The sequence below is a fragment of the Marmota flaviventris genome, chromosome 2, assembly GCF_047511675.1.
Source record: "Marmota flaviventris isolate mMarFla1 chromosome 2, mMarFla1.hap1, whole genome shotgun sequence".
Classification (NCBI taxonomy): Eukaryota; Metazoa; Chordata; class Mammalia; order Rodentia; family Sciuridae; genus Marmota; species Marmota flaviventris.
This window is the reverse complement of record NC_092499.1, coordinates 98,222,108-98,245,970: the sequence shown is the minus strand read 5'-3', so window position 1 is coordinate 98,245,970 and position 23,863 is coordinate 98,222,108. Positions and strand designations below refer to the sequence as shown.

Below are 23,863 nucleotides of genomic sequence, written 5' to 3'. Positions count from 1 at the left end.
CAGTGGTTAAGTGCTCCTGGGTTCAACTCCTGGTACAAAAAAAAAAAAAAAAAAAAAGAGAGAAAGGAATGAAGGAAGGAAGGAAGGAAGAAAGAGATAAGACAGAGAGGGATGAGGGTCATATTGAGGAACCCCTTAAGTCTCTGGGAGCAGAAAGTCGAAGTGTGTAAAGCAGTTTTAAGGAAATCAAACTGATTGTGGTCTTCCTAGTGGATAGGGAAGAATAGCATTTAGTAAGCGATCAATAATAACCAAAGCAGACTGGTGAGATAGCAAAGGAAATGGAAAGACAGGCTTGTATCAAACCGGGTAACAACCTACAGTCTCTGCTTGGGAAGGTGTGTGGTGTATGCCTGTCTGTGGGTGATATCTTTGGGAGGGAAACGGATGGCCCCATAATTAATCCCGAAAAAATTCTTATAGGGAAATCTAGAGAAAGAATGTGATTTAGGGAAAGATGATTTTGCATTTTGGACGAAGAGAAAGTAGTATCCGAAACCTTGACCCTTTCTGAGGCACAGAGAGGGGTTCGGGAAGCTTTAGTTTGCTTGAGCGTGCAGGCAGAAGCCAGGTGGGTTCCTGGAGGTGACACCACTCCGCAGCTCCAGGTTGGATCCCGGGGAGGCCTGGAACCTTAACGTGCTTCCTCAAATTCCAACCCGGGAGCTAGGGCAAATCCGCCGACGCACCTACTGGAGAGCTAGGGAGCAAAGCTCCCGGAGCCAGGAGACCACGGGCGGTGAGGCTGACGGTGCTCGCGCCCGGAGCGCGCGCTCCGCGCAGGGAGGGGGCCTGGGAACGCGGGAGCGCGCGCCCTTCACGTGACCCGACCCGCGGGCGGCGACGCACACGACGCGCCCCTCACGTAGTCTGTCTTCAGCCCCGTCGCCGGCGGAGGCGGGCGCGGGCGCGTCCCTGTGGCCAGTCATCCGGCGGAGTTGGTCGCACAATTATGAAAGACTCGACTTCTGCTGCTAGCGCTGGAGCTGAGTTAGTTCTGAGAAGGTTTCCCTGGGCTGTCCTTGTCCGGCGGCCTCTGCTGCCGCCTCCGGAGACGCTTCCCGATAGATGGCTACAGGCCGCGGAGGAGGAGGAGGTGGAGTTGCTGCCCTTCCGGAGTCTGCCCCGTGAGGAGAATGGTACTGGACCCACTCAGGCCCGGGTGGGGAAGGGAAGGGAAGGACCTGGCGGGCAAGTGTGTGGGGGAGCCGCGTTCCCTGGGGCGAAGGACCCTCGAATTGCCGCGAGGCTTCGGAGTTGCCCAGGCAGGACTGCTGTGTTGTTCGTTCGAGGGTGAGGGGCGGGAGGCAAGGTAGCAAGGTCTGGCGCGACTCCTCATCGAGGGAATCCCCTGAGGTGAGGCCGGCTCCCGCGAGGGCCTCTCGAGGCGACAGAGGCGCGATCCGGGGACTACCTGGCCGCGCTGAGCTGCTCTGAGCGGCTCTGAGCTGGAGTGAGCTCAGCGGCCGCAGCGCGCCAGACGCAGCGGTCTGCCGCCAAGCTCCGCATCTCCCGGGAGCGCGGTCCTCCTGGCGCCAGTTGCTGGCAGATAAGGGAGCCAAAAGCTCTGCTAAAGTTCAACATGGAAAAGGAGGGAGGGCTGGGAGGGAACAAAAAGGGTAGAAGACACGAGTTTGGAGCTGTGCCTTGTTTGCTGTGCAGTGGATACTCTACAGGTACATTTTGTATTTTGGAGCCAGAGGGTTGACGCTGTTGACTGTACATTTGGCTTAGAATATTCTTTAGCAAGAATTAAAGGTCTCCAGGGTGGGGAACGCTACTGTGGGGACTGAGGCAGTGTGCTGTTAGGATTTAAGTTGAACTATCTAATCTGTTGCCCTAGAGAAGGGTCTAGGCTGAAGGGGCATAGTGGAGGGAGGGAGAGAGGCAGGCGGTGCATTGTAGCTTTTGATTAAGCTTTTTTGTTAAGACCAGGAACCGAATTCGAAGATTTCTTACAAAGAAAGTCTTTCAGATGAGGGACTTGAACAGCAGGGTAGGGATTTCTGGTCAGTTCTTTTAACTTGATAGGCTTTATGCAAACAGTTCTTCCACTGCTGAAGTCTGGCAGGTTTTCTTTGCTCTAGCAGCAAATTTCAAGTGGCTTATCAAAGTTAAACCAGGTTTTTGCTTATAGCACGAGTTTAGTTCTACTGTGAACAAATAGTGCGTCTTTCACTATGTTCCACCGTCTTTGATAGTGTAAAGCCAATAAAAACGTCATCTCACCCTTTTCCTGTTTCTTAAAAGAAGGGTTTAAATCCCTTTACCTGAACTAAAATTTTGAATTTACTACTTAAAAGGATTTAAGGGAGTCTTTTAGGGAGGGAGTTGAATCAAAGGGATTTGTTTAAAAATAGCAAGTTGTTAATACTATTAAGTGACATATCTAGTTTTCTATCTTAGATGGTAAATAGCACAGATTTGAACCTATTAGCTTAGTATTTTAAAATATTTCGTGTATTCAAGATATGTTAGAAAATAGAAATGAAGATGCTTCATCTACAAAGCCATTCATTCTTTTCTGAAAGACTTATTTCTATTGAAAGTCTATAATTTCTTTGTTTTATCTCAAGTACCTTTCTTAAATCCAGTCTTTTTTAAAATTTATTTTTTTGTTTTAGGTGGACACAATATCTTTATTTTATTTTTATGTGGTGCTGAGGATGGAACCCAGTGCCTCACACATGCCATGTGAGCCCGATGCCACTTGAGCCACAACCCCAGCCCCTTAAATCCAGTCTTTCACCTTAATGTCCTGCTACCTATGTACTTCAAAACTTAGCCTTTAGAAACTAAGATGTGGTCTCCAAGTTTCTCCTGTCTTTCTGTTTAGGTTCTTTTTATTAGCAGATAAGCTCCCCCAAATGATTTGTTTACATAGATTATTCAACATATATGGCACATAGTATGAAGTTAGTATTGGTTGAACATGCTGTTAATAAACCTATTGATTCTGCAGGAAAAACAGTCTCACTTTAAAATTTAAATTGAATTTGATTTTATTTTTTACACTACTTAAGTCTTGACTGCTATTGAGTTATGGAATTTTTTGGGTTGGGGGGTGGTTCTGGGGATTGAACTCAGGGTACTGAACCACTGAGCCACATCCCTAGCCCTATTTTGTATTTTATTTAGAGACAGGGTCTCACTGAGTTGCTTAGAGCCTGGCTTTTGCTGAGGCTGGCTTTGAACTCATGATACTCCTGCCTCAGCCTCCCAGCTGCTGGGATTACAGGCTTGAGCCACCGGGCGTGGTTGAATTATGGGATTTTTGGTACTGTTTCCAGTTAAGTTAGGATGGAACCAGAGGATAACCTCAAACTGGGGTTCTTTATTCAATGATGATAATTTGTTTAGCTTCCTCAACTTTTTGATCAACACTTGAATGTAAAAGTCCATTAAATACATTGTACCTACAATGTATAATTCTAAACAGTTATTTAAGGCATTTGCTTCTGGTAATCAGTTTCTACTTGGACACCAAAAAAATTGTATAAATATTTTCTGGGTTTTACCAACCTAGATGCCCTTCAGTAGATGAGTAGATTAAAAATGTGGCATATATACACAATGGAATATTGCTCAGCAATAAAAGAGAATAAAATCATGGCATTTGCAGGTAAATGGGTGGAGTTAGAGAAGATAATGCTAAGAGAAGTTAGCCAATCCCCAGAAACCAAATGCCAAATGTTTTCTTTGATATAAGGAGGCTGATTCATAATAGGATAGGGAGAAGGAGCATGGGAGGAATAGATGAACTCTAGATAGGACAGAGGGGTTGGAGGGGAAGGGAAGATGCATGGGGTAATTAATGATGGTGGAATGTGATTATCATTACTATCCAAAGTACATGTATGAAGACATGAATTGGTGTGAATATACTATGTATGCAACCAGAGATATAAAAAATTGTGCTGTATATGTGTAATAAGAATTGTAATGCATTCTGCTGTCACTTATAAATTAAAAAAATACATAAAAAAATGTTTTCTGGGTTTTAAAAAGCCAACTGACTGAACAATAATAGAAAACAAACAAAATACCAAGAAACACAAGTTGGAAAAGATGGAGTAGAAGTTGGGAGTGGTGGTGCACGTGCACACCTACAATCCCAGGTACTTGGGAAGCTGAGACAGGAGGATCACAAGTTCCAGGCTGGCCTAGACAATGATAATAGGACCCTGACTTAAAATTTTTTAAAAGTTGGGGGATTGGAGATGTAGTTTAGTGTCTATAGTGCTTGCCTAACATGTGTGAAGCCCTGGGTTAAATTCCCAGTACCACAAACAACAACAAAACTGTAGTGGAATCAGATTTTGTGGAAAACTAACCCCCAATTTTTGTTTTATTCAGTTGGCAACAAATCACTTATTTAATAATATAGTCCAAACACTGTGAAAGGCACTGGAGTGGGAAAGATATGTTAGACAAGACAACTTTTAAACAGCTTACATTCTAGAAATTTGTAAAAGATCAACTTGTTGTCTGATGGAAGATGGATCATTACTTCATAAAGCACATATTTAGTATCTACTGTGTTTCAGGTATTGTGATACTTAGTAATCTTGAAAGGCAATATAAATATGCAAAAACAAAAGAATATGATACTTTTGCTTGAATTACTGGGACAGGGTAATCAGGGAAAGGAAAAGTCTGAGTACACTTGCAAAAGGAACTAGTGGTAGAGGTGAGTCTTAAAAAGAGTTAATAAAAAGTAGAAATTAACCTAAAAATAGATGTGTCAGAAAACTGACCTTTACAAGAACAGAGCATCCTTATTTATTTATTTTTTTCTGGGAACTCTTGTACAAAACTGTACATGAGTGAAGTAAGGGAAGATGTGGGGTACCGGTAATGCTATTACAGATAGGCAAGACCAGATTTCTGAAGGTGATATGTATCATGCATAGGGTTTTGGATTTTTTTTTCTGGATTTTTAAAAAAATGTTGCCACTTTAGGCAACACTATGGAGGATGAATTGATGAACGTAAAAGACACTCATAGAGGAGGCAATTTTAAGACTCTTGAAAAAATATTGAGGGCCTGAAATAATTGGTAGAAGGAAGAGATTTTGCCCTTCAGGAGTTAAGAGAAGTTGGTCACTTTTGTGGAATAATATCTCTAATTTGTGGGTATAATGTTCATAGTAATCAGCCATAAAATGAAAACATATAATAATTGAAGTTATTACTTAAAGGATGTAGATGTTATAGTTGAAAACAGTACTTAAATTAATACAAGTAAATTTTTTTAAAAATGGACTATTGAATCAAGCACTTATGAAATTTCAGTTGGAGAGCCCTACCAATTATAGATTTTTTGATTTAATTCTCTGATTTTCTAACATTCTAACATGGGAGATTTTAAACATAAAGATTGTGTATATAGTAAAACAAACCACCGTGAATCCTTTGACAAGTTTCAACTGGCATGTGACTTTTGTTTGTTACATTATCCCTCCTTTTCCTCCTTAACTGGATAGTTTTTTGTTTGGTGGCATTGGAAATGGAACCCAGGGGCACTGTACTACGGAGCCACATCCCCATCCCATTTTAGTTTTTATTTTGAGATAGGATCTTGCTGAGTTGCCCAAGGTGACCTCGAACTTGTTATCCTCCTGCCTCAGCCTCCTAAATTGCTGGGATTATAGGCATGTTCCACTATACCCAGCTCAACTAGATAATTTTAAAGGAAATCATAAACATGTTATTTATAAATACTTAATTGTGTGTATACCTAAAAAGACAGGGACTCCTAACCACAGTACCATTTGCTTGCCTAAAAAGTAATAATTCCTTAGGATTGTTGAACAATCAATGAATATCCCTGATTATCTCATGTTTTATTCCCTTGATACGTTTCATTCAGGATTAAGAATTCTACACTCAGCATTTGGTTGATAACTCTTTCAATCACTGGTACCCCTTTTTTTGTTTTGGTCTTGTCATTTGTCAAATATTTAACAGAATAATTATTTGCCCTATAAAATTTCCCACACTTTGGATTTTGTTGAATGCATCCCCGTAGTTTCATGCAGCATGTTTCTTCTCTGTATTTACTATAAACTGTTGGTAAATCTCAAGACTTGATCAGATTCTAGTTTCATATTTTGGCAAGATTACTTAATAGGTTTAATAAGTAGTATTCTGTACTTTCTACTGCATCATATTAAGAGGCACTTTTTTTTTTTTTTTTCCTGTGCTAGGGATTGTACCCAAAGTTAGGCAAACCACTCTATCATTGAACCCCAGTCCTTTTTTTTTTTTTTCCTTAATTTTTTAGATTGGGAGATTCTTATTGTTCACCACCTATTCTCTCAGTTGTGAAGATCTCTTCAGTCATTCACATAATGCTTTCAGTAGGAGACATTAATTTTTGCCAGCTATACATTATTTCAATTTTGTGTCCTCTTTCACCTTTTGCTTTGAGGAACTTTTCAGCATATAAATTGCTCAGTCTTTTTTTTTTTTCTTAAGTGATTCCCCACTAAATATCTGTTTTAAATTTGACCAAACTTAAGTGGGACCAAAATTTAAAATGTTTGAGATTAGTGTAGATTATAAGTATCATTTGACTATAGGGATTTTAACTGTCATTTATGTGAACCCATGAAAAGAACTTAGATGGGTATCACTTCTTACTTCTTCTGGGAGCTTTAATATAAAACTACCATATGTAGTTTGGAATGAGTGGAGTGTGGATTGATATGGCAATAATGGAGGGATTTTTAGAAGGCTCTTTGCAGTTATTTGAATCTGACTGAAGTGTTTGACTTGGAGAATTGGACCTCTTCTAGTTTATCTTATAAAAATGATTGGCTCTAAAATAACTACTTTTAGAGATTTTATTAAGTCTTGGTTCAGTTCATTTGGAATTAAAAATTGTTCTGAATCTGTTTAACCTGTTTTTGGTGAATTGTGTTTACTTTTCTACCACTTAGAAATTTTAGAATCCTATTAAAGAATTTTGGTATGTGGAGGCAAGCAGTTCTTTGAGGTTGGTAGACTTGTCTCTTGACCTAAGTGTCTTTGCCAGGTCACAGTATCACCCCCCCCCCTTTCAGTTTTAAGAAAGGGTCTCACTATGTGGCCTCAAACTTCTGGGCTCAAGTATTCCTCCTGCTTCAGCCTCCCTAATAGCCTCACTGCAGGTGTGCACCACAATGCCTGGCTTGAAGTCAGGATTGTTGATGAGCATCGCTGTTAACTTTTCTGTCTACATATGATGATTTTACTTCTGCTTGACCTCAGGAGCAATAATAGGATTAAAATCTGTAAAACACTCTTTGTCTTTCCTGCTATCATGTAGACATGTTAATAACATAACACGTTAACTATGCACCTGCCATACTTTTTGGAAACCCAGCTCCTAATGCAAAGTAAGAAAAAGCTCTTGAGCCAAGCCATATGAGGAGCCTAACAACCTTGAGAACCAGGTTCAGTGGTTGAAAAGTGTGTGCAAAGTGAAATTTAACAGGCTTATTTACCTTTTTTTCTCTGACAACTTGGTAGCACACTAGAAATGATAGAAGGAAAGATCCAAGAAGCAGATTTTGGGGGTGAGGGGTACTGGAGATCGAACTCAGGGCACTCGACCACTGAGCCACATCCCCAGCCTTGTTTTATATATTATTTAGAGATAGGGTCTCACTGAGTTGCTTAGCACCTCGCTTTTGCTGAGGCTGGCTTTGAACTCTTGATCCTCCTGCCTCAGCCTTCTGAGCCTCTGGGATTACAGGCATGTGCCACTGCATCAGCTAGAAGCAGATTCTTTATTATAAGGAGACTAGAGAAACATTAATTAGACTTACAAAGCTTGACCTTACTCTTCAGTATATGAATCCATACTTTCTTTTCTTTAAGAATATAGTTTACCATATACAATATACAAAAGGCACTCTTGTACAAGAAAAGTCTATAGTAGGCCTTAGATAAATTTTTATAGGATTACCTCACAGGTATTAGCATTTAACTGTGGTCTTTGTTCTAAATGCTTTACATATATCAATCCTTCAAGAGAATTCCGTGTGTGTGTGTGTGTGTGTGTGTGTGTGTGTGTGTGTGGTCCTGGGGATCAAACCCAGGGCCTTGAGCCAAACCCCTAGTCCCCTCAAGAATATTCTAAGAAGTTGACACTATCCCCCATTATTTATTAAGGTCACAAAGCTAATAAGTGTCAGACTGGGTGTTGAACTGCCAAACTATATAAACTTGGAGATGCATCTTAATATTCAGGGGTATATATGTTCTTAGGATAGATTATTTGCAACTTACTTATATACATTTTGTTTTGTTAAAGTGTAGACTTACTAGTTGAGGGAATCCTTTATAGATTGGAAGTCATTAACTAAATAGATTTCTGTAAGGATAGAATTCTTCATTTGTAACTGTGAAAACCTGTCCATTAATGTATCAGTAAAGTATCATCACATGGCAGGAATAGATACTGGGTTGATATTGCCTTATTGACTGTATGAAGATCCAAGTTTTTAAATAGAGATTGCCCTAATATTTTCTTTAGATTTTTCTTTTTCAGATTTATTTTTGTGTTATCACCTGAAAATTTTTGGTGGCTGTTGATCCATTTAGTTCAATAGATTTTATTGCTTTGGCAGGGGGGAAAAACTCATTTTATCAGGGAACCAGGAGCCAGGAACAAAATGAATTTAAATTGTATCATTTGACTTCCATTCCATAATATTTAAAAGTAAACATATATAATTGAGTTTTTTGGTGGTTGGTTTTTTAAAAATATATTTTTAGTTGTAGATGGACAAATACCTTTATTTTATTTATTTGTTTTTATGTGGTGCTGAGGATTAAACCCAGTGCCTCACATATGCTAGGCAAGTGTTTACCACTGAGCTACAACTCCAGGCCTGGTAGTTGCTTTTTATTAGGGAATTCAGATATATAAATAAACAATAGGCAGATTATAATATAACTCACATACAAATTTAAGAAATGAAATAGTATAGATAAAATTGAAATTTCCTGTGTTAAAATCCCATTATATTTTCCACTTTTGTAGACATAACTGTCATACTTAGTTTGGCTATGGTTACCTCCCCTTTTCCTAACCTTTTTCAGTTTTCTATTTTATACCCCAATGCTAACTTTTTTGTTTTATGAACTGTACATCTAAGTTTTCCTTTTTTTTTTTTTTTACTCTTTGGTAAATTTGTTAATTTATTTGGGTTGTTGATGCTCACTGTCTCCCCCCCCCCCCCCCATGGTGCTGGATATTACACCCAGGGCCTTATACCTACTAAGCTGGCACTCTACCATCTAGTGATGTCCCTATTCCTTAGTTTTTAAATTTCTTTTTTAATGCCGTACTGGAAATCGAATGTAGGGTTCCTTTTCCACTGAGCTTCAACACCAGCACTTTTTTTTTTTTTTACAGAGTCTTACTAAATTGCCAAGGGTTGCATGGAATTTAGGATCTTCCTGCTTCAATCTCCTGAGTAATGGTGACTGCAGACATGTACCACCATTCTTAACCCTGATTCTATATTTTAGTGTGATCATATATCAGTATTTTCTTTATGTGATTTTTGGTCATAAAGTTCTTCATCTTTTTTTTTTTTTTTTTAGTAGAAGTTTTAAAGTTTCGCTTTTCATATTTTGACTTTAATCCATCTGGTACTAATTTTTTTTTTTTTTTTAAAGCCAACTAACATGTGCATGGTTGGTTCAAAACAAAGTCCTCATGAACAATTACAGTGACTAATTTTTTTTTTTTAAGAGAGAGAGATAGAGACAGAGAATTTTTTTTTTTTAATATTTATTTTTTAGTTATCGGCGGACACAACATCTTTGTTTGTATGTGGTGCTGAGGATCGAACCCGGGCCGCACGCATGCCAGACGAGCGCACTACCCCTTGAGCCACATCCCCAGCCCCAGGTACTAATTTTTTAAAAATTTAGTGTGGTGGGGCTGAGATTGTGGCTCAGTGGTAGAGCGCTTGCCTAGCATGTGCGAGACCCTGGGTTCGATACTCAGCACCACATAAAAATAAAATAAAGATATTGTGTCCAATTACAACTAAAAAATTTTAAAAAAAGTGTGGTGGTTCATGTACATATATTGGAGCAGTTCATATTTTCACTGATTTATTTTGCTGTCTCCATCACCAAATTTCCTTAAATGTGGATTTGTTTCTAAATAAATTTGCTTTCCTGCAACTGTTTGTTTTGATTTTTAGCAATCTTACACGTATAGGCAAAATTTATTGACTTAGTATAAGAAATTTAAAATGTTTGATTTTTTTTTCTGCCATTATACTTAGCTTTTTATCCTAAAAGATGTTTTTAATTCCTTTTCTTTCTCCTAATAATTTTTTCATGTTAAAATGAATTATTTTAGGCAAGATTTTCTGTTGACTAACTGAGGAAAAATTATTATTGTTTGGGCTAAATTGAGGTTGATTACTTTGTAGATGTAGTTATTCCCAGACTTAATTATTTCATATCTTGGAGCCCACTGTATGGCATAACAGCAACTGCTCATGGTTCTCTTTATCATACATTTTATACCCCACAAATCTGGGGCATTATTGGTCTATAAACAATCAGGGTAGCAATTCCTTGGAGAAATCAGTAAGAAAAGCAAAGCGAACAGAAAATAGGTGTAGGAGCCTTTTTACAAGAAAGTCATGGTCTGGATTTGATTCAGTTTAGTTTCTTTGGTATATACGACTCCCCCCTTCTTCCCTGGGGATTGAGCTCTAGGGTGCTTTAACCATTGAGCTACATCTCCAGTCTTTTTCATTTTTTATTTTGAGATAGGATCTTACTAAGTTGCTGAGGCTAGCCTTGACTTTTTTGTTTGTTTGCTTGTTTTTTGTTTTTTAGTTGGACACAATATCTTTTTTTTTAATGTGGTGCTGAGGGTCAAGCCTAGCACCCCGGCAGGAGCCTAAGCTCTGAGCCACAACCCCAGCCCCTAACCTTGAACTTTTGATCCTCATGCCTCATAGCCTCTTGAGTAGCTGGGATTACAAGTGTGTGCCACTGTGCCCTGCTATATATATAATTTTTCTGCTAACTGTCATTCTGCAGATTCTTTTTCATAATACCTTAAAAACTCTCTCATAGGGTTCACATGCAGTTAAGACTAAGTGGAATTCTATAGTTAGGCCCATAAGAGTGAGAGAAGAATCAAATGAATTGAACTCTGATAGGAGAAGTCAGAGAGTGCCAGTGTGTTTTAGTGTTTTGATTTAGGTAAACCTTATTTTTATCTTTCATTATTTGTGTCATCCTTTCAGGCATATTGATCCATGTACAAATTTATCTCAACTCAATTTCTAAGTCTTTAGTGTCATTTAATTTTTTTAAGCAAATGCATTGTAGTCCAAGCAGACTAGAATAGTCATTAATTAACTTGAGTATACCTGAACTCCAAATTCTGTTTTTCCTATAGTGGGCTATATGCTGCTGCTAGCAGCATCTGCACAGTAGAAGGATGTGCTAGTATTAAATTGTTTGGAGTATAGGATGTGGTTAGAAGGTTTATTTATTGTATGTGTGCCCCCTTATTGTTGGTAGACTGATATGAAAAATTTATAATTTATGGATTTTGTGTGTGTGTGTGTGTGTGTGTGTACGTACTAGGGATTAAACCCAGGGAGTTAAGCACTGGGCCACATCCCCAGCCCTTTTATGTTTTTATTTTTTTAGTTGTCAATGGGCATTTATTTTATTTATTTATACATGGTGCTGAGAATTGAACCCAGGGCCTCACATGTGCTAGGCAAGTGCTCTACCACTGAGCCACAATCCCAGCCCCATGTCCTTATTTTAAGACAGGGTCTTGCTGAGTTTTTAGGGCCTCACTAAGTTGCTGAGGCTGGCTTTGAACTTTTGATTCTCCTGCCTCAGCCTCCCAAGCTGCTGGGATTACAGGTGTGCACCACCACATCTGGCTAAATTATGGAATTTTAAGTGATAATCAACGTGGTCAGAATTTAACTATGTGCCATTTTGTACTGATTATTTTGTTTAATCTGGGTATTGTGAGGAAGATACTGGTGTATTTTACTGGTAGGGAAACAGTTCAGAAACTTGTGCAAGGTTGCACACATAAGTAAACAATAGCGATGATAACTCAGATTAATCCAGCTCCAGAAACTGTACTCTTTAACCACTGAAGATCATAAGAAATCTTTAAGATTCCTTCCTGTGCTAACATTCTGTGGATGTTCAGGTTGAACATGGCCTAATTTAAAAATCTTATATGCTCCGAAACCCCAAACTCTTCTTTCTTTTCATTTTTTTCTTCAGTGCTGGGGATCAAACCCATGGCATTGTGCCTGATAGGCAATTGCTTTCTCACAGAGCTATGTCCCTAGCCCCAGAACTCAAAACTTTTTAAGGGTCGATATAACACAATTGGAAAATTTCACACTTGACTTAAGTCATAGTCAAAATGCAGGCATACTAGATATAGTTTATAAAATGCCTTTACTCTGTGTGCCTAAGGTATCTGCGGAACACAAATAAATTTTTTGTTTAGACTTGGATTTGCTCTCTAAGGTATCTCTTTATGTATATTCACATATTCTATAATCTGAAAAAAATGCAAAATTCAAGACATGTATGGTCCCATGCATTTTGGATAAGGGATATTCAACCTGTAGTTAGTTTTTACATTACTTGGAACATAGAAGTTTAGGAATTTTCAGATTTGTGTTTGTAGTTTGCCACCTCTTGGTATAATTCAGTAATGCACCCTAGCAAAAGAAGAAAAAAATAGAAAATTAAGAATTTATGTATGTGTTTGTAATCCAGGATGGATTGGGTAACTAATGGCAGAACAGAAACTTAGAATTTCAGAAACCATAAAACTGATTTATCGTTGGGTGGGATTTACATCTTTCAACTGGGATGTGTGAATATTGGGTATATGAAGTCAGTCCTACTGTAACTAGTGAAGGAAGAAAATACTATGTGTGGGGGGAATATATTTACATTTGGCCATTATATACACTGAGAGTAAATTCTTGAAATATACAAAACTGATGTATAAAGTAAAAGGAGTGGTAGGAGAGGGTCTTAAAACTTGCTAAAGTTGTGTGTCCCTGAGGGCACAAAATTTAGTAAAAATTTGTGGTCATGAAAGTGACATAATTTAAGTGACTTAGCAAATAGTTTTGCTAAAATTTTGGATGGATTTGCTAATTAGAAACTATTCTTTTAGTTGTCTCCTTACACACTAATCTTTTTTTTTAAAAAAAATATTTTATTATTTTTTAGCTTTTGGCGGACACAACATCTTTGTTTGTATGTGGTGCTAAGGATTGAACCCGGACCTCACGCCTGCCAGGCAAGCGCACTACCGCTTGAGCCACATCCCCAGCCCCACACTAATCTTTATAAAGAGAACTCTGATTATTTTTATGTCAAATACTACTTGGAATTTATTTTTCTCTGCTATATAACTCTGTCTTAAGTGAAAATGTCAATGAAAATATTTTTATTTACTGTTACTAGGAAGATATTAATTATGAAAAATGTGTGTCTGATTCATTGGATAATTGGAAAGAATTTTTCAATTAATTAATATTCAGAAGTTTGCAAGCTTCTATTTAGAACCTGTGATTTACTGGTATTAGTCTATTTTTGAAGTCTGTTGATTAAATTTCCCCATACCTATGTCCACCCTAGCTTGAGTAATTGCAGTCAGAGATGCTCAGGCAGATAATTGCTGAGAGGCAGAAAAGGAGAAAGGCTTAATGCTGGTTTGCAGTTGTTGGTATTTAACACCACTGTTTAGGAAAGTATGTTAGCCATTCTGTTCTTTTTTGTATTTTCTGTGTTCAGAAAGTTATATATAGAGTGATCACTATAGAATTTTCATTTTGAAAGTAATTCTATTTCTACCCATCAATTTAAGAAAAGATGTAAGAAAGGTGGTATATTTAAAGCATATCTTCAAGTGATTTTGAAATGTTTATTTTAAATATCTCCTAAAAGTTAGGACAAACTATTCTATTAACTGTGTGGCTTTGGACAGTTTTTTAAATTCTGTGTCTAACTAAGTCTTATCTTTAATGTGGGAGTATTAATAGCATCCACTTCATAGGATTGTGAGCACAGAATGAGTAAAGGCATATAAATGCACTTAAAATGTTTAGAACAATGCCTGATAACCATATTGTATCTGCTAATTATTTTCTTGTTATATTCACTTTGAGCAAAGGGTTAACAAAACTAACTGACCTTTGATTAACACTCTATTTCTTTGACAACTTTGAAAGGATATATTAGTGTCAACTATGATTTTAGGCAACATTTTTAATGTTGCTTGTGGGTAAACTGTTTGTGAATTGGGAAACTAAATATCTAGTAATAAAGGAGACTTTGGATTTCCCTGTGTGCAGTGAGTCCTGTAATTGGACTTATCTCTTGTAGTGACCTTTGGAATCTTTTAGGTTGTTAGAAGAGATAATGGCTTTATAGTTTCATTCATGTTGTTGCAAATGGCAGGATCTCTTCTTTTTGGGAACTTGGGGGGGTGGATTTACTGGGTTTTAAACTCAAGGGCACTCGACCCCTGAGGCACATCTCTAGTCCTATTTTGTATTTCTTTCTCTTTCTTTTTTTCAAGGTTGAATACGTTCTATGGTATTCATAATAATGGTTTTTGGTGGTCATGAGGCAAGGGTAAATCTGTACTTATCTACTCAATGTGTATCTTGTTACCTTGAACTCAAGTGGTCTGCTACATGGTTGATCCAAGAACTCTTACCAAAGAGGAATTTTTTCTTTCATTTTTTGCAGTATTGGGAATTGAACCTAGGGACACTCTACCATTTTTATTATTATTATTTATTATTATTATTATTATTATTATTTTGAGACAGGGTCTTGCTAAGTTGCTTGGCTGGCTTCAAAGTGGTTATCCTGCTTATCTCATCCTCCTTAGTCACTGGGATTACAGAAATGTGCCACCATGTGCCACAGTGAGACAAAGAAGAACATTTCCTGTATTGTTGGCAATCTTTGACCCTTAATCTCTTTTTCTAAGAGGCCATACCAAGGGCAACCTATGGTATTTTGGGAGTCTTTGTTCTTGATTGAGCCCGAAAAGATTCCCTAGAGGGCTTTTGTAGTCCCAGGACCTTCATTTGTTGCATAAAGCAGTTTATAAAAAAACACTATCTTCAGAAATTTTACATGTATGAAAGCAGCATAAGGCTTAAGGTGTTTTACATGTAACTTACAGCTGAAACTGAAGAGCACATATGGAATACCTTAGCTCTTGACTTATTCTAAATTAACTATTTAAGGTTTGTTTTTTAAAAAATATTTTGTTTTTTAGTTGTAGCTGGACACAATACCTTTATTTTATTTTTATGTGGTGCTGAGAATTGAACCCAGCACCCTGCACTTGCTAGGTGAGTGCTCTAAAACTGTGCCACAACCCCAGCCCCTTAAGGTTTATTTATTTTTTTTTAAATTATTTATTTATTAGTTAGTTATAGGTGGACACAGTGTCTTTATTTTACGTTATGTGGTGTGAGGATAGAACCCAGTGCCTCACGCATGTTAGGCAAGTATTCTACCTCTGAGCCACAACACCAGCCCCCTTAAGGTTTATTTTTTATTTTTTGGTTTTATCTTCATGTAGTAAAGTTTCACCAATATTATGTCTAGGTATGGGCTTCTTTATTAAAATCCAGTTGGGACTGAACTGAGGTCCTAGCTAGTTGTCTCTGAATAGTGTAAAAGGAGAAAGTCCAAACAGATCTTATTTTATACTATCTAGATCTAAATTTCATTAATTAATGAAAAAGCAGCCAGTAAAAATGAAGGAATAAGTATGATCACTAATCTATCTTTTTATTTTTTTATTTTCATACAACAGTGGAATGCATTACAATTCGTGTTACACATATAGAGCACGATTTTTCATATCTCTGGTTCTATACATAGTATATTCACACCAATTCATGTCTTCATACATGCACTTTGGATAATAATGATCATCACATTCCACCATCATTTATAACTCCATGCCCTCTCCCTTCCCCTTGAACCCCTCTGCCCTATCTAGAGTTCGTCTATTCCTCCCATGTTCCCTCTCCCTATCCCACTATGAATCATCCTCCTTATATCAAAGAAAACATTTGGCATTTGGTTTTTTGGAATTAGCTAACTTCACTTAGCATTATCTTCTCTAACTCCATCTATTTACCTGCAAATATCATGATTTTATTCTTTTTTATTGCTGAGTAATATTCCATTGTGTTTATATGCCACATTTTTTAAATCTATTCATCTATCCACTGAGCTACAGCCCCAGCCCACTAATACACATTTTTAATTTAACAAAATACAGCACCTCTTTATGTTTGAAAAACTAGAAAAATTAGTAATGATCAACTTTGTTAAAGTTGCTGCTGAAGATAAGGCCTGAAAATTGGTTTTTCATTGACATTAAAGAAATATCATTGATAGTTTTGCAAAAAATTATTTCAGAAGAGTAGTTGACTTGAAAGTCTGATCTGGGTTCTTTAGAAAGTATGAAAGGAGAAGAAAGGGGTGGGGGAACCAATAACAACCTCCCCCCCCCAAAAAAAAAAAAAAAAACCCAAACCCTTTTCTTCATGTTCTTTACTGTAGGTGTAGACAGAAACATGGAGTAGATAGCCTAGGGAGTCGTGAAATGAGAAAAAAGATTGCCTTTTATTTTTAAATACTTGGAGAATAATAGCATGCTGCATGCTGATGGGAATGATCTGTAAAAGAAGGAAAATATGAGAAGAGAATTGGTTGTTAGAGCATAGATAGTTATACAAGGGAAGGCAGAATATGTGAATGTACTCATTGGTGGATAGATGTGATAAAAGTTTGTAGAAGAGTTGTCTGTTTGCTTCAGTGAAGTGGAAAGTAAGAATGAGAATGATGGAGGAGGGTTGGAAGTTTCAGGAGAAGAGATGGTAAAAAAATCATCCGTGAGAGTGAGAAGATGGACCAGGGAAGCTGGTTAATAGTGTTAATTTTTTTTTTGGCAGGGGGTGATGGGTGGGTGGGGGATTGTTAAAAGGCATTTGAGGTTCATGGTCAAGAGTTTTAAAGTGAAACCAGCCAGGTATTGCGTTTTCTCTGCGGTATACATGCAGTCATAGAGTGGGTGGGGAACTGGATTGAATCAAAATTGGATTTGCTATGTGTACATCAGGAGCAAATTGACTTCTATTATAATGAAGTTAAAGTGATCTCCCCCACAACCTGACAAGGGATGTAAAGAAGGAGCTTCTTAGGAAATAAGCAGATTTTAGAGTAAGAAGGTGCTGGAGAGATTATGTCAATGTCACATGCTCTTAAATAGAAAATTTTGCTGATTAAGAGACCTGAGTTCTAGAGGGCATCCATTGATTTTTTTTTTTCTTGATAGTTGGAGCATTATGGTGTAATTTGCTCCTACCTGAGTGAGCCTACATAAAGGAGAACTTTTTACCTAGGAAATGGACATTTTGATTGAAGTAAGGAAACACAAAATTTTGAAAACAGAAGTAGAATGTTGGGGATAACTTCTAAGATTTATCAAAAGGGTGCCTGATGCAGACTCAAGAAAATCTCCTGCAAAACTTAATTCATCATAATTTTCTCCAGAATGTCTCTTTTCTCATAGGTTTCATTTATTTAGTAAATAAATTCTTTTTGTACTATCCTGGTGGCCTAGAGGAGGAGGACGAAACCTAAAATTAATCTACTCAATTTTGTAGAATTTTTCTTACTCTCAGTATGTGATACTTTATATCATGATGATTCTTTCTAGTCAGTCATCAGTAGTTGGATTGAAGCAGAAGCCTAACTAACAAAAGGTTAAAGGACTGAGCTTGAGCCAGGGTTCGATCCTCAGCGCCACATAAAAATAAAATAAAGATGTTGTGTCCACCGAAAACTAAAAAATAAATATTAAAAAATTCTCTCTTTCTCTCTCTCTTAAAAAAAAAAAAGGGACTGAGCTTGTGGCTGGCTCAGTGATGGAAACACTTTCTTAGCATGTGTGAGGCACTGAGTTTGAGTCTCAGTACTAGATATAAATAACTGAATAAAATAAAGGTCCATCAAGAACTCATTTTTTTAAAAAAAATCAAATTTCAAAAGTTGAAATTAATTTCAGATTTATGGGAAGATTGAAAATATAGTATGAAAAATACTTGCAAACTCTTCAAGATTTTCTAGTATACTACTTTCTCTTTGTGTGTGTGTGTATAATCCTTTTTTTTTCTGCACTGTATACTTTCCGTAGGATATGTGTATTTCACATGTGTTTAAATGTTGTTGATAGTGGCCTGTTATTTTCTATTCTTTCTTTATATTGTATCTTTTCACTTTTACTGTTACTTATGCCCTGTCTTATTCAACTTTAATAGAGCTTTTACCTAAGAACTTTGATCTTCACTTATCTTGCTTTATTGTTTTTTAAATTTCATTTACTTTTTACTTTTTATCTCTTTCCTTTTTTAAATATATTTTTTCAATATATTTTTAATATTATGGACTTGGCTCAATAACTTTCAGCCTTTGTTTTCTAATATAATCCCTTAAGGCTATAATTTCCCCTCAAGCAACATTTATACTGCATTGCTCAGGTTTTGAAATGCATAGGATTTTTACTCTTCACTTCTAAGAGTTTTAAATTTTAAGTTATCTTTTTCTTTGATTTGCAAAGTATTTAAGTAGTTTCAGATACTGAGAGATTAAAATTTTTTATTTACACTTTGTTAATTGCACTGTGATAAGTTAATATTTTCTGAAAGGTATCTATTGTCTGATAATGTATTGAAGTTTGCTTTATGGTAAAGTACATGATCAATTTTTATAAATGCCTCATGTGTGCTTGAGAAAAATGTGGGTCTTTTGTTTGTTATATGCAGAAATAAGCTATACTCATTAAGTCCGGCTTGTTAAAACCTTCTAAACCTTTCCTGATTTTTGTTTGTTTAATGGATTTTTTGGTAATTAAGACAAATGTGTTAATCATCTATTGTGTCCTGTATTTGTCTAATTCTTGAATTTTTGCTTTATGTATTTTAAGGCTCTTATATTTGTTTAATTTTACTTGTTTCCAGTTTTGGTAGACTGAATATTTATAATCTTGTAATAACCCATTCTGTCCCTATTGATGTTTAGCATCTTTTTAAAAAATATTATCTTTCTTTTGTTTAGAATTTTGCTTTATGTCTTTTCTACCCCTGTGCCATTAACTGTTACATGCTTTTATGATTTAGATATTTGTTTTAGAAATACCTAGTATCTTAGCTGGGCCTTGTTTTTAAATTAAATCTGACAGTGAGCCTATGCTTTTGAGCAAGACCCTATCTCTAAATAAAATAAAAAGGGCTGGAGATATAATTCAGGGTTAGAGCACTTGCCTAGCATGTGGGAGGCCCTGGGTTTGATCCCTAACACCTCAAAAAATCAATCAATCTGACAGTCACTTTTAATTGTTTATAAATGGTCCATATCCCAGGATCACACTGGTCCTTCTGGAGTTTTTGGCTCAGTCAGAATCTCAGTTCAGCACTGCACTGTTAAATCACATTGGATTTAAATGGAATTATTCTAATGTTTTAAGTGTGCTATCATTATTAAGAGTACACTAATTAGTGGATTAAAACAAAATTAAATAGTTTAGAAATATATTTTTGTGTATTTGTCATGGAATTATTTCTTTCTTGTATTAATGAGTTAATTTACAAACCTTCCTTTAAAACTTTAGTCCCAGAAATCCTGGATAGAAAGCACTTTGACCAAGAGGGAATGTGTATACATTATACCAAGTTCCAAGGACCCTCACAGGTAAGCATACCTTTGTTTCTTTTGGGATCTTCTAGGAATTTAGATATGAATTATATTGCTATTTATTTATTGAAAACAAAAATTATTAAATATTTGTAGTCACTGTTAATTTTTGTAGTTATTGTTAATATTCTTTTGGGAATGGGAAAAGGAGATAGGATTAACAAGATATTGGAAGAGTTCTTAATGACATTTACAGCATAAAACTTTTTCCTCAAAGTGTTCCCCCATCTCCAAACTCAAATTATGCTAGTGTATTACAAAGATAGGTAGGTAACGCCTCTCTTTCTCTCTTAAACTTATTCATTCACTGATCTTGAGAACTTAAAACATGTTTGTACATCTACTTATTGGGCATCTACTGAATGCCCAGTACTATGGTTCATGCTGAAGAAACCAATATAGACCTACTAGTCACTTTTTTGGGGGCAAAGGGTGGACATTGATGGGGAATGAACCCAAGGCTTCACATATGTGAGGCAAGTATTCTACTAGTAATCTAGACCCCCAGCCTCTGTCACTTTTTTGTTTGACATTATATGGATATAAATCAATATTTATTGGAAAACCTTTTAAACCTATTATCAGAGACTGTGGGTATCTCTGATTGTCTTTTTGTTTTTTTAAAATGGGTTTGATAATAGAAAAAAGTTGAAAGTAAAGGATATTAGCTATAATTCAAGAAAAGGTTGACTTTGTGATATATACATTAAGAAACATTTTTGCTAATTTTTTTCCTGTTACCTAAAAATAGAAAAAGCTTAAAGGCAAATCAAAGATATGATTATTTCCTTACTTTATATAGTACCTCTCTTCTCAAGCATTTAGAAAAAAATTGACAAAGGCATTGACAATATTTTTGCATTTTCTTTTTCTGTCTCTTGTCAAACCCTGTTTATCAGATTACCTTCTCTGCAACTTTTAATTCCATTAAGTATGTGACTCTTATGAAAAATAGCTAAAATGAGATAATTTTTATTAACTGTCAAACTCTTATAGTACAAGTTTTTGCCCATAATGAGTACTAGGTAAGTCTTTGTTGAATAGAATTTCCAAACTAAATAAAGCCTTTCATTGTTTACATTACATAAGCCTGCCATTTGGATTGAACATTTTTCTTTATTTTAGCAGTTAAGATCCTAATTTTGAATGATTTTTTTGCTTAAAATGAACACATTTCTTTTGAAAACTTGAGAAGCAAAAAGTTGGCGCTATACTCAATTTCAGTACATTAAGACAGCTATTGTTAATAATAATTTGGTGGATTTATTTTTAGTTTTTCCTCAGCACTTAGTTTTTGTTTTAAAATATTGCTCCATTCTGTCTATATAAAATGTATCTGGTTTTAAACATGTTAAATATTTTTATATTACAGATTTTATTAAAATGATAGTTAATATTCTATTAGTGTATTTACCATAGTTTATGTTTATTTGCCTATTTATATTACAAGGCATTTAAGTTGTTTTCAGTTTGTGGCCTTTATAGATTAACCTTAGGCCATAATTAAGATTTTTGTGGATAAAACTATTTTGTGTGTGTTTAATGTCTCACTTTCCTTAGTTTATATAATGCCAAATACTTTCTTAAGGGATTAAAGCAATATATATTATTACTGGTAGTGAGTAGGAATGCCTGACTAAAGTAACATATTCTGTTGTCTTCAAGAAAAGGTGATAAATAATAAATAGACTATCTTTTATTATTTTATTTTATTTTTTCCTGTTTCTCCCCTTACCCCACCTTTTTTTAAAGAGGGGATATCACTTTGTTGCCCAGACTGGCCTTGAAATTTTGTTTTTAATCAACAATAATTGTATGTTTTAAATTTCCACTTATTTGATTACTGTTAAGTATGTTATTTAAATATCCTTCCATTTTGTATACCTTTATTATTTATTTATTTTTATGTGGTGCTGAGGATCGGACCCAGCACCTTGCCCATCCTAGGTGAGCACTCTACCGCTGAGCTATAAACCCAGCCCCAATATCCTTCCATTTTAAAGTAAATTCTGTAAATATTTTGATTAACTCTTTAAGATCATTAGATAACATTAATGTCTTATTCAATCATTAGATTGTACAATTCTGATTTTTTTTTACTGCTTTTAAAGATATGATTACATCACCAGGTCACATGGTTAGTAATTATAAAAATGGTATTAGAATTTAGGTCTCCTTAGGTCAGTCTGCCAGTTTTCAAATAAAACTGAAGAAGTTGTAATTTTGCTTAATTAAAAAATAGATTATATTATCAGTAAGGAGTTTATTTTCTATAATTTATTTCACTTGCAGAACAAATAAGAAAAACACTTGTCAGGTGTTAAAGAAAACTTCATGGCCAGGTGTGGTGGCACATGCCTGTAATCCCAGGTGCTTGGGAGGCTAAGGCAGTGGATTACAAATTTGAGGCCAGCCTAGGCAAATTTAATAAGAAGACTCTGTCTCAAAATAAATAGATAGATAGATAGATGAATAAGAAATAAATAAACACACACACACACACACACGCATACATATATGGCTAGAACTTGTAGCTCAGAGGTAGAGCACTCCTGGGTTCAATCCCCAGTAGCAGGAAAAACCCCCTCAAGCTGTTAGTAAGTATCTTCAGCTGAAATTAACCATGAGATGTAACTTTCAAACAGTTAGCTGGTTGATTCTTTCTACACTAGTAGGAATTTTAAATTAATTTTATATTACTAAGTAGTTCATGCACCTGATTCAAGGTTTGCAAGTTACCAAATGTTTTCAATCAAAATTCCCTTTCCACTACTGTGCTTTAGCTTTCTCCTTACCAAAATAATCTGGTGTCGGGCTGGGGATGTGGATCAAGCGGTAGCGTGCTCGCCTGGCATGCGCGGGGCGCTGGGTTCGATCCTCAGCACCACATAAAAATAAAATAAAGATGTTGTGTCCACCGGAAACTGAAAAATAATAATAATAATCTGGTGTCAGTCCGTTCCTTAAAATACTCTCCAGAAATAGATACAGTCTTTGAATGTCTTTGCAAATATTTATATATTCTCTTCCCTCCTTTAAGATATATACTGTTTAGCCTATTGTGTTTATTACTTGTCTTGGAGACCACCACTTTGTTTTTAATTGTGACACATTGTTATAATTTTATGTCTGAATCATTTGTTTTAGTAGTCCCTTATTGATGAACATTTTGGCTATTTTCAGTTTTTCTCTTTGCTATAAGGAAAAAAATGCTGCATTGTATTATGTTATATATGTCTTGTTTCATACACAGGTCTTTTTTGATCCATGATCTTAGAACTGGCATTAGAGTGTGAAGAGGAAACTGTATCTTTTATTTTGATGAGTGTTGTCAAAATTGCCTTCCATAGAGATGATATCAGTATACAACTCCCACCAGATAGATGCAACAGTTTTTCTATTTTCTTACTAAGACATTGTCCTCAAATATTGTTTTAAAATCTTTGCTAATCAAATCTCTTCATATATATGCTTTTACTGTGAACCATGTACTTTTTCTTTTTGATATTAGATTTAAAAATTGATATGAGGAAATTATATATTGGAAAACTAGGCCTTTGCAAAATTGTTTTTCTCAGTTTGTCTTTAGACTTTATTAGTGGCAAATTTTTGCCATGTATGAATATGTTTTTGTGTATTTAAATCTGTCAGTGTTTTTTCTCTTATGCTTTGTAGATTTTATATCAAAACTGATTTCATTTAAAATAAGGAAGCTATGTGAATTTAAAATGTTAACTTACATACAAGTCAATGTACACATAATCTATGATATCTATTGAAAAACTAAATACGTTATTTACCTTTGTTTCATACTTTTGTGTGGGTTTATGTAGTTCAGTTTAAAATTAAAAAGTTTTCCATTGAGATTATGGGTTATTTAACTTTTTTATGTTTTGTAGATGCCTTCCAGGATGTCAGATTTGTCAGCAACTTGTCAGGTAAGTTTAACATAATTGCACAAAATTTGAAAAATAAACAAAACTAATGTATTAGATATATGAGTTAGAATACAGGACAGTAAAACTTGGATGCTATT

The 23,863-nt window shown here is 35.8% G+C and overlaps 1 protein-coding gene across 7 annotated transcripts in view; it reads left to right on the top strand.

Annotated features, from left to right (window-relative positions):
- Window positions 1–1,060: 1,060 nt before the first annotated feature.
- The window catches only part of Trpm7 (transient receptor potential cation channel subfamily M member 7), a 104,272-nt gene continuing 81,469 nt past the window's right edge, over window positions 1,061–23,863 (top strand). For all 7 annotated transcript variants that reach the window (XM_071608253.1, XM_027925829.3, XM_071608254.1 and 4 more), the window contains exons 1-3: window positions 1,061–1,139; window positions 19,745–19,824; window positions 23,727–23,765. In XM_071608253.1, the coding sequence (XP_071464354.1) occupies window positions 1,137–1,139; window positions 19,745–19,824; window positions 23,727–23,765 (122 nt within the window). In that variant the 5' untranslated portion in view covers window positions 1,061–1,136. The remainder of the gene's footprint in view (window positions 1,140–19,744; window positions 19,825–23,726; window positions 23,766–23,863) is intronic.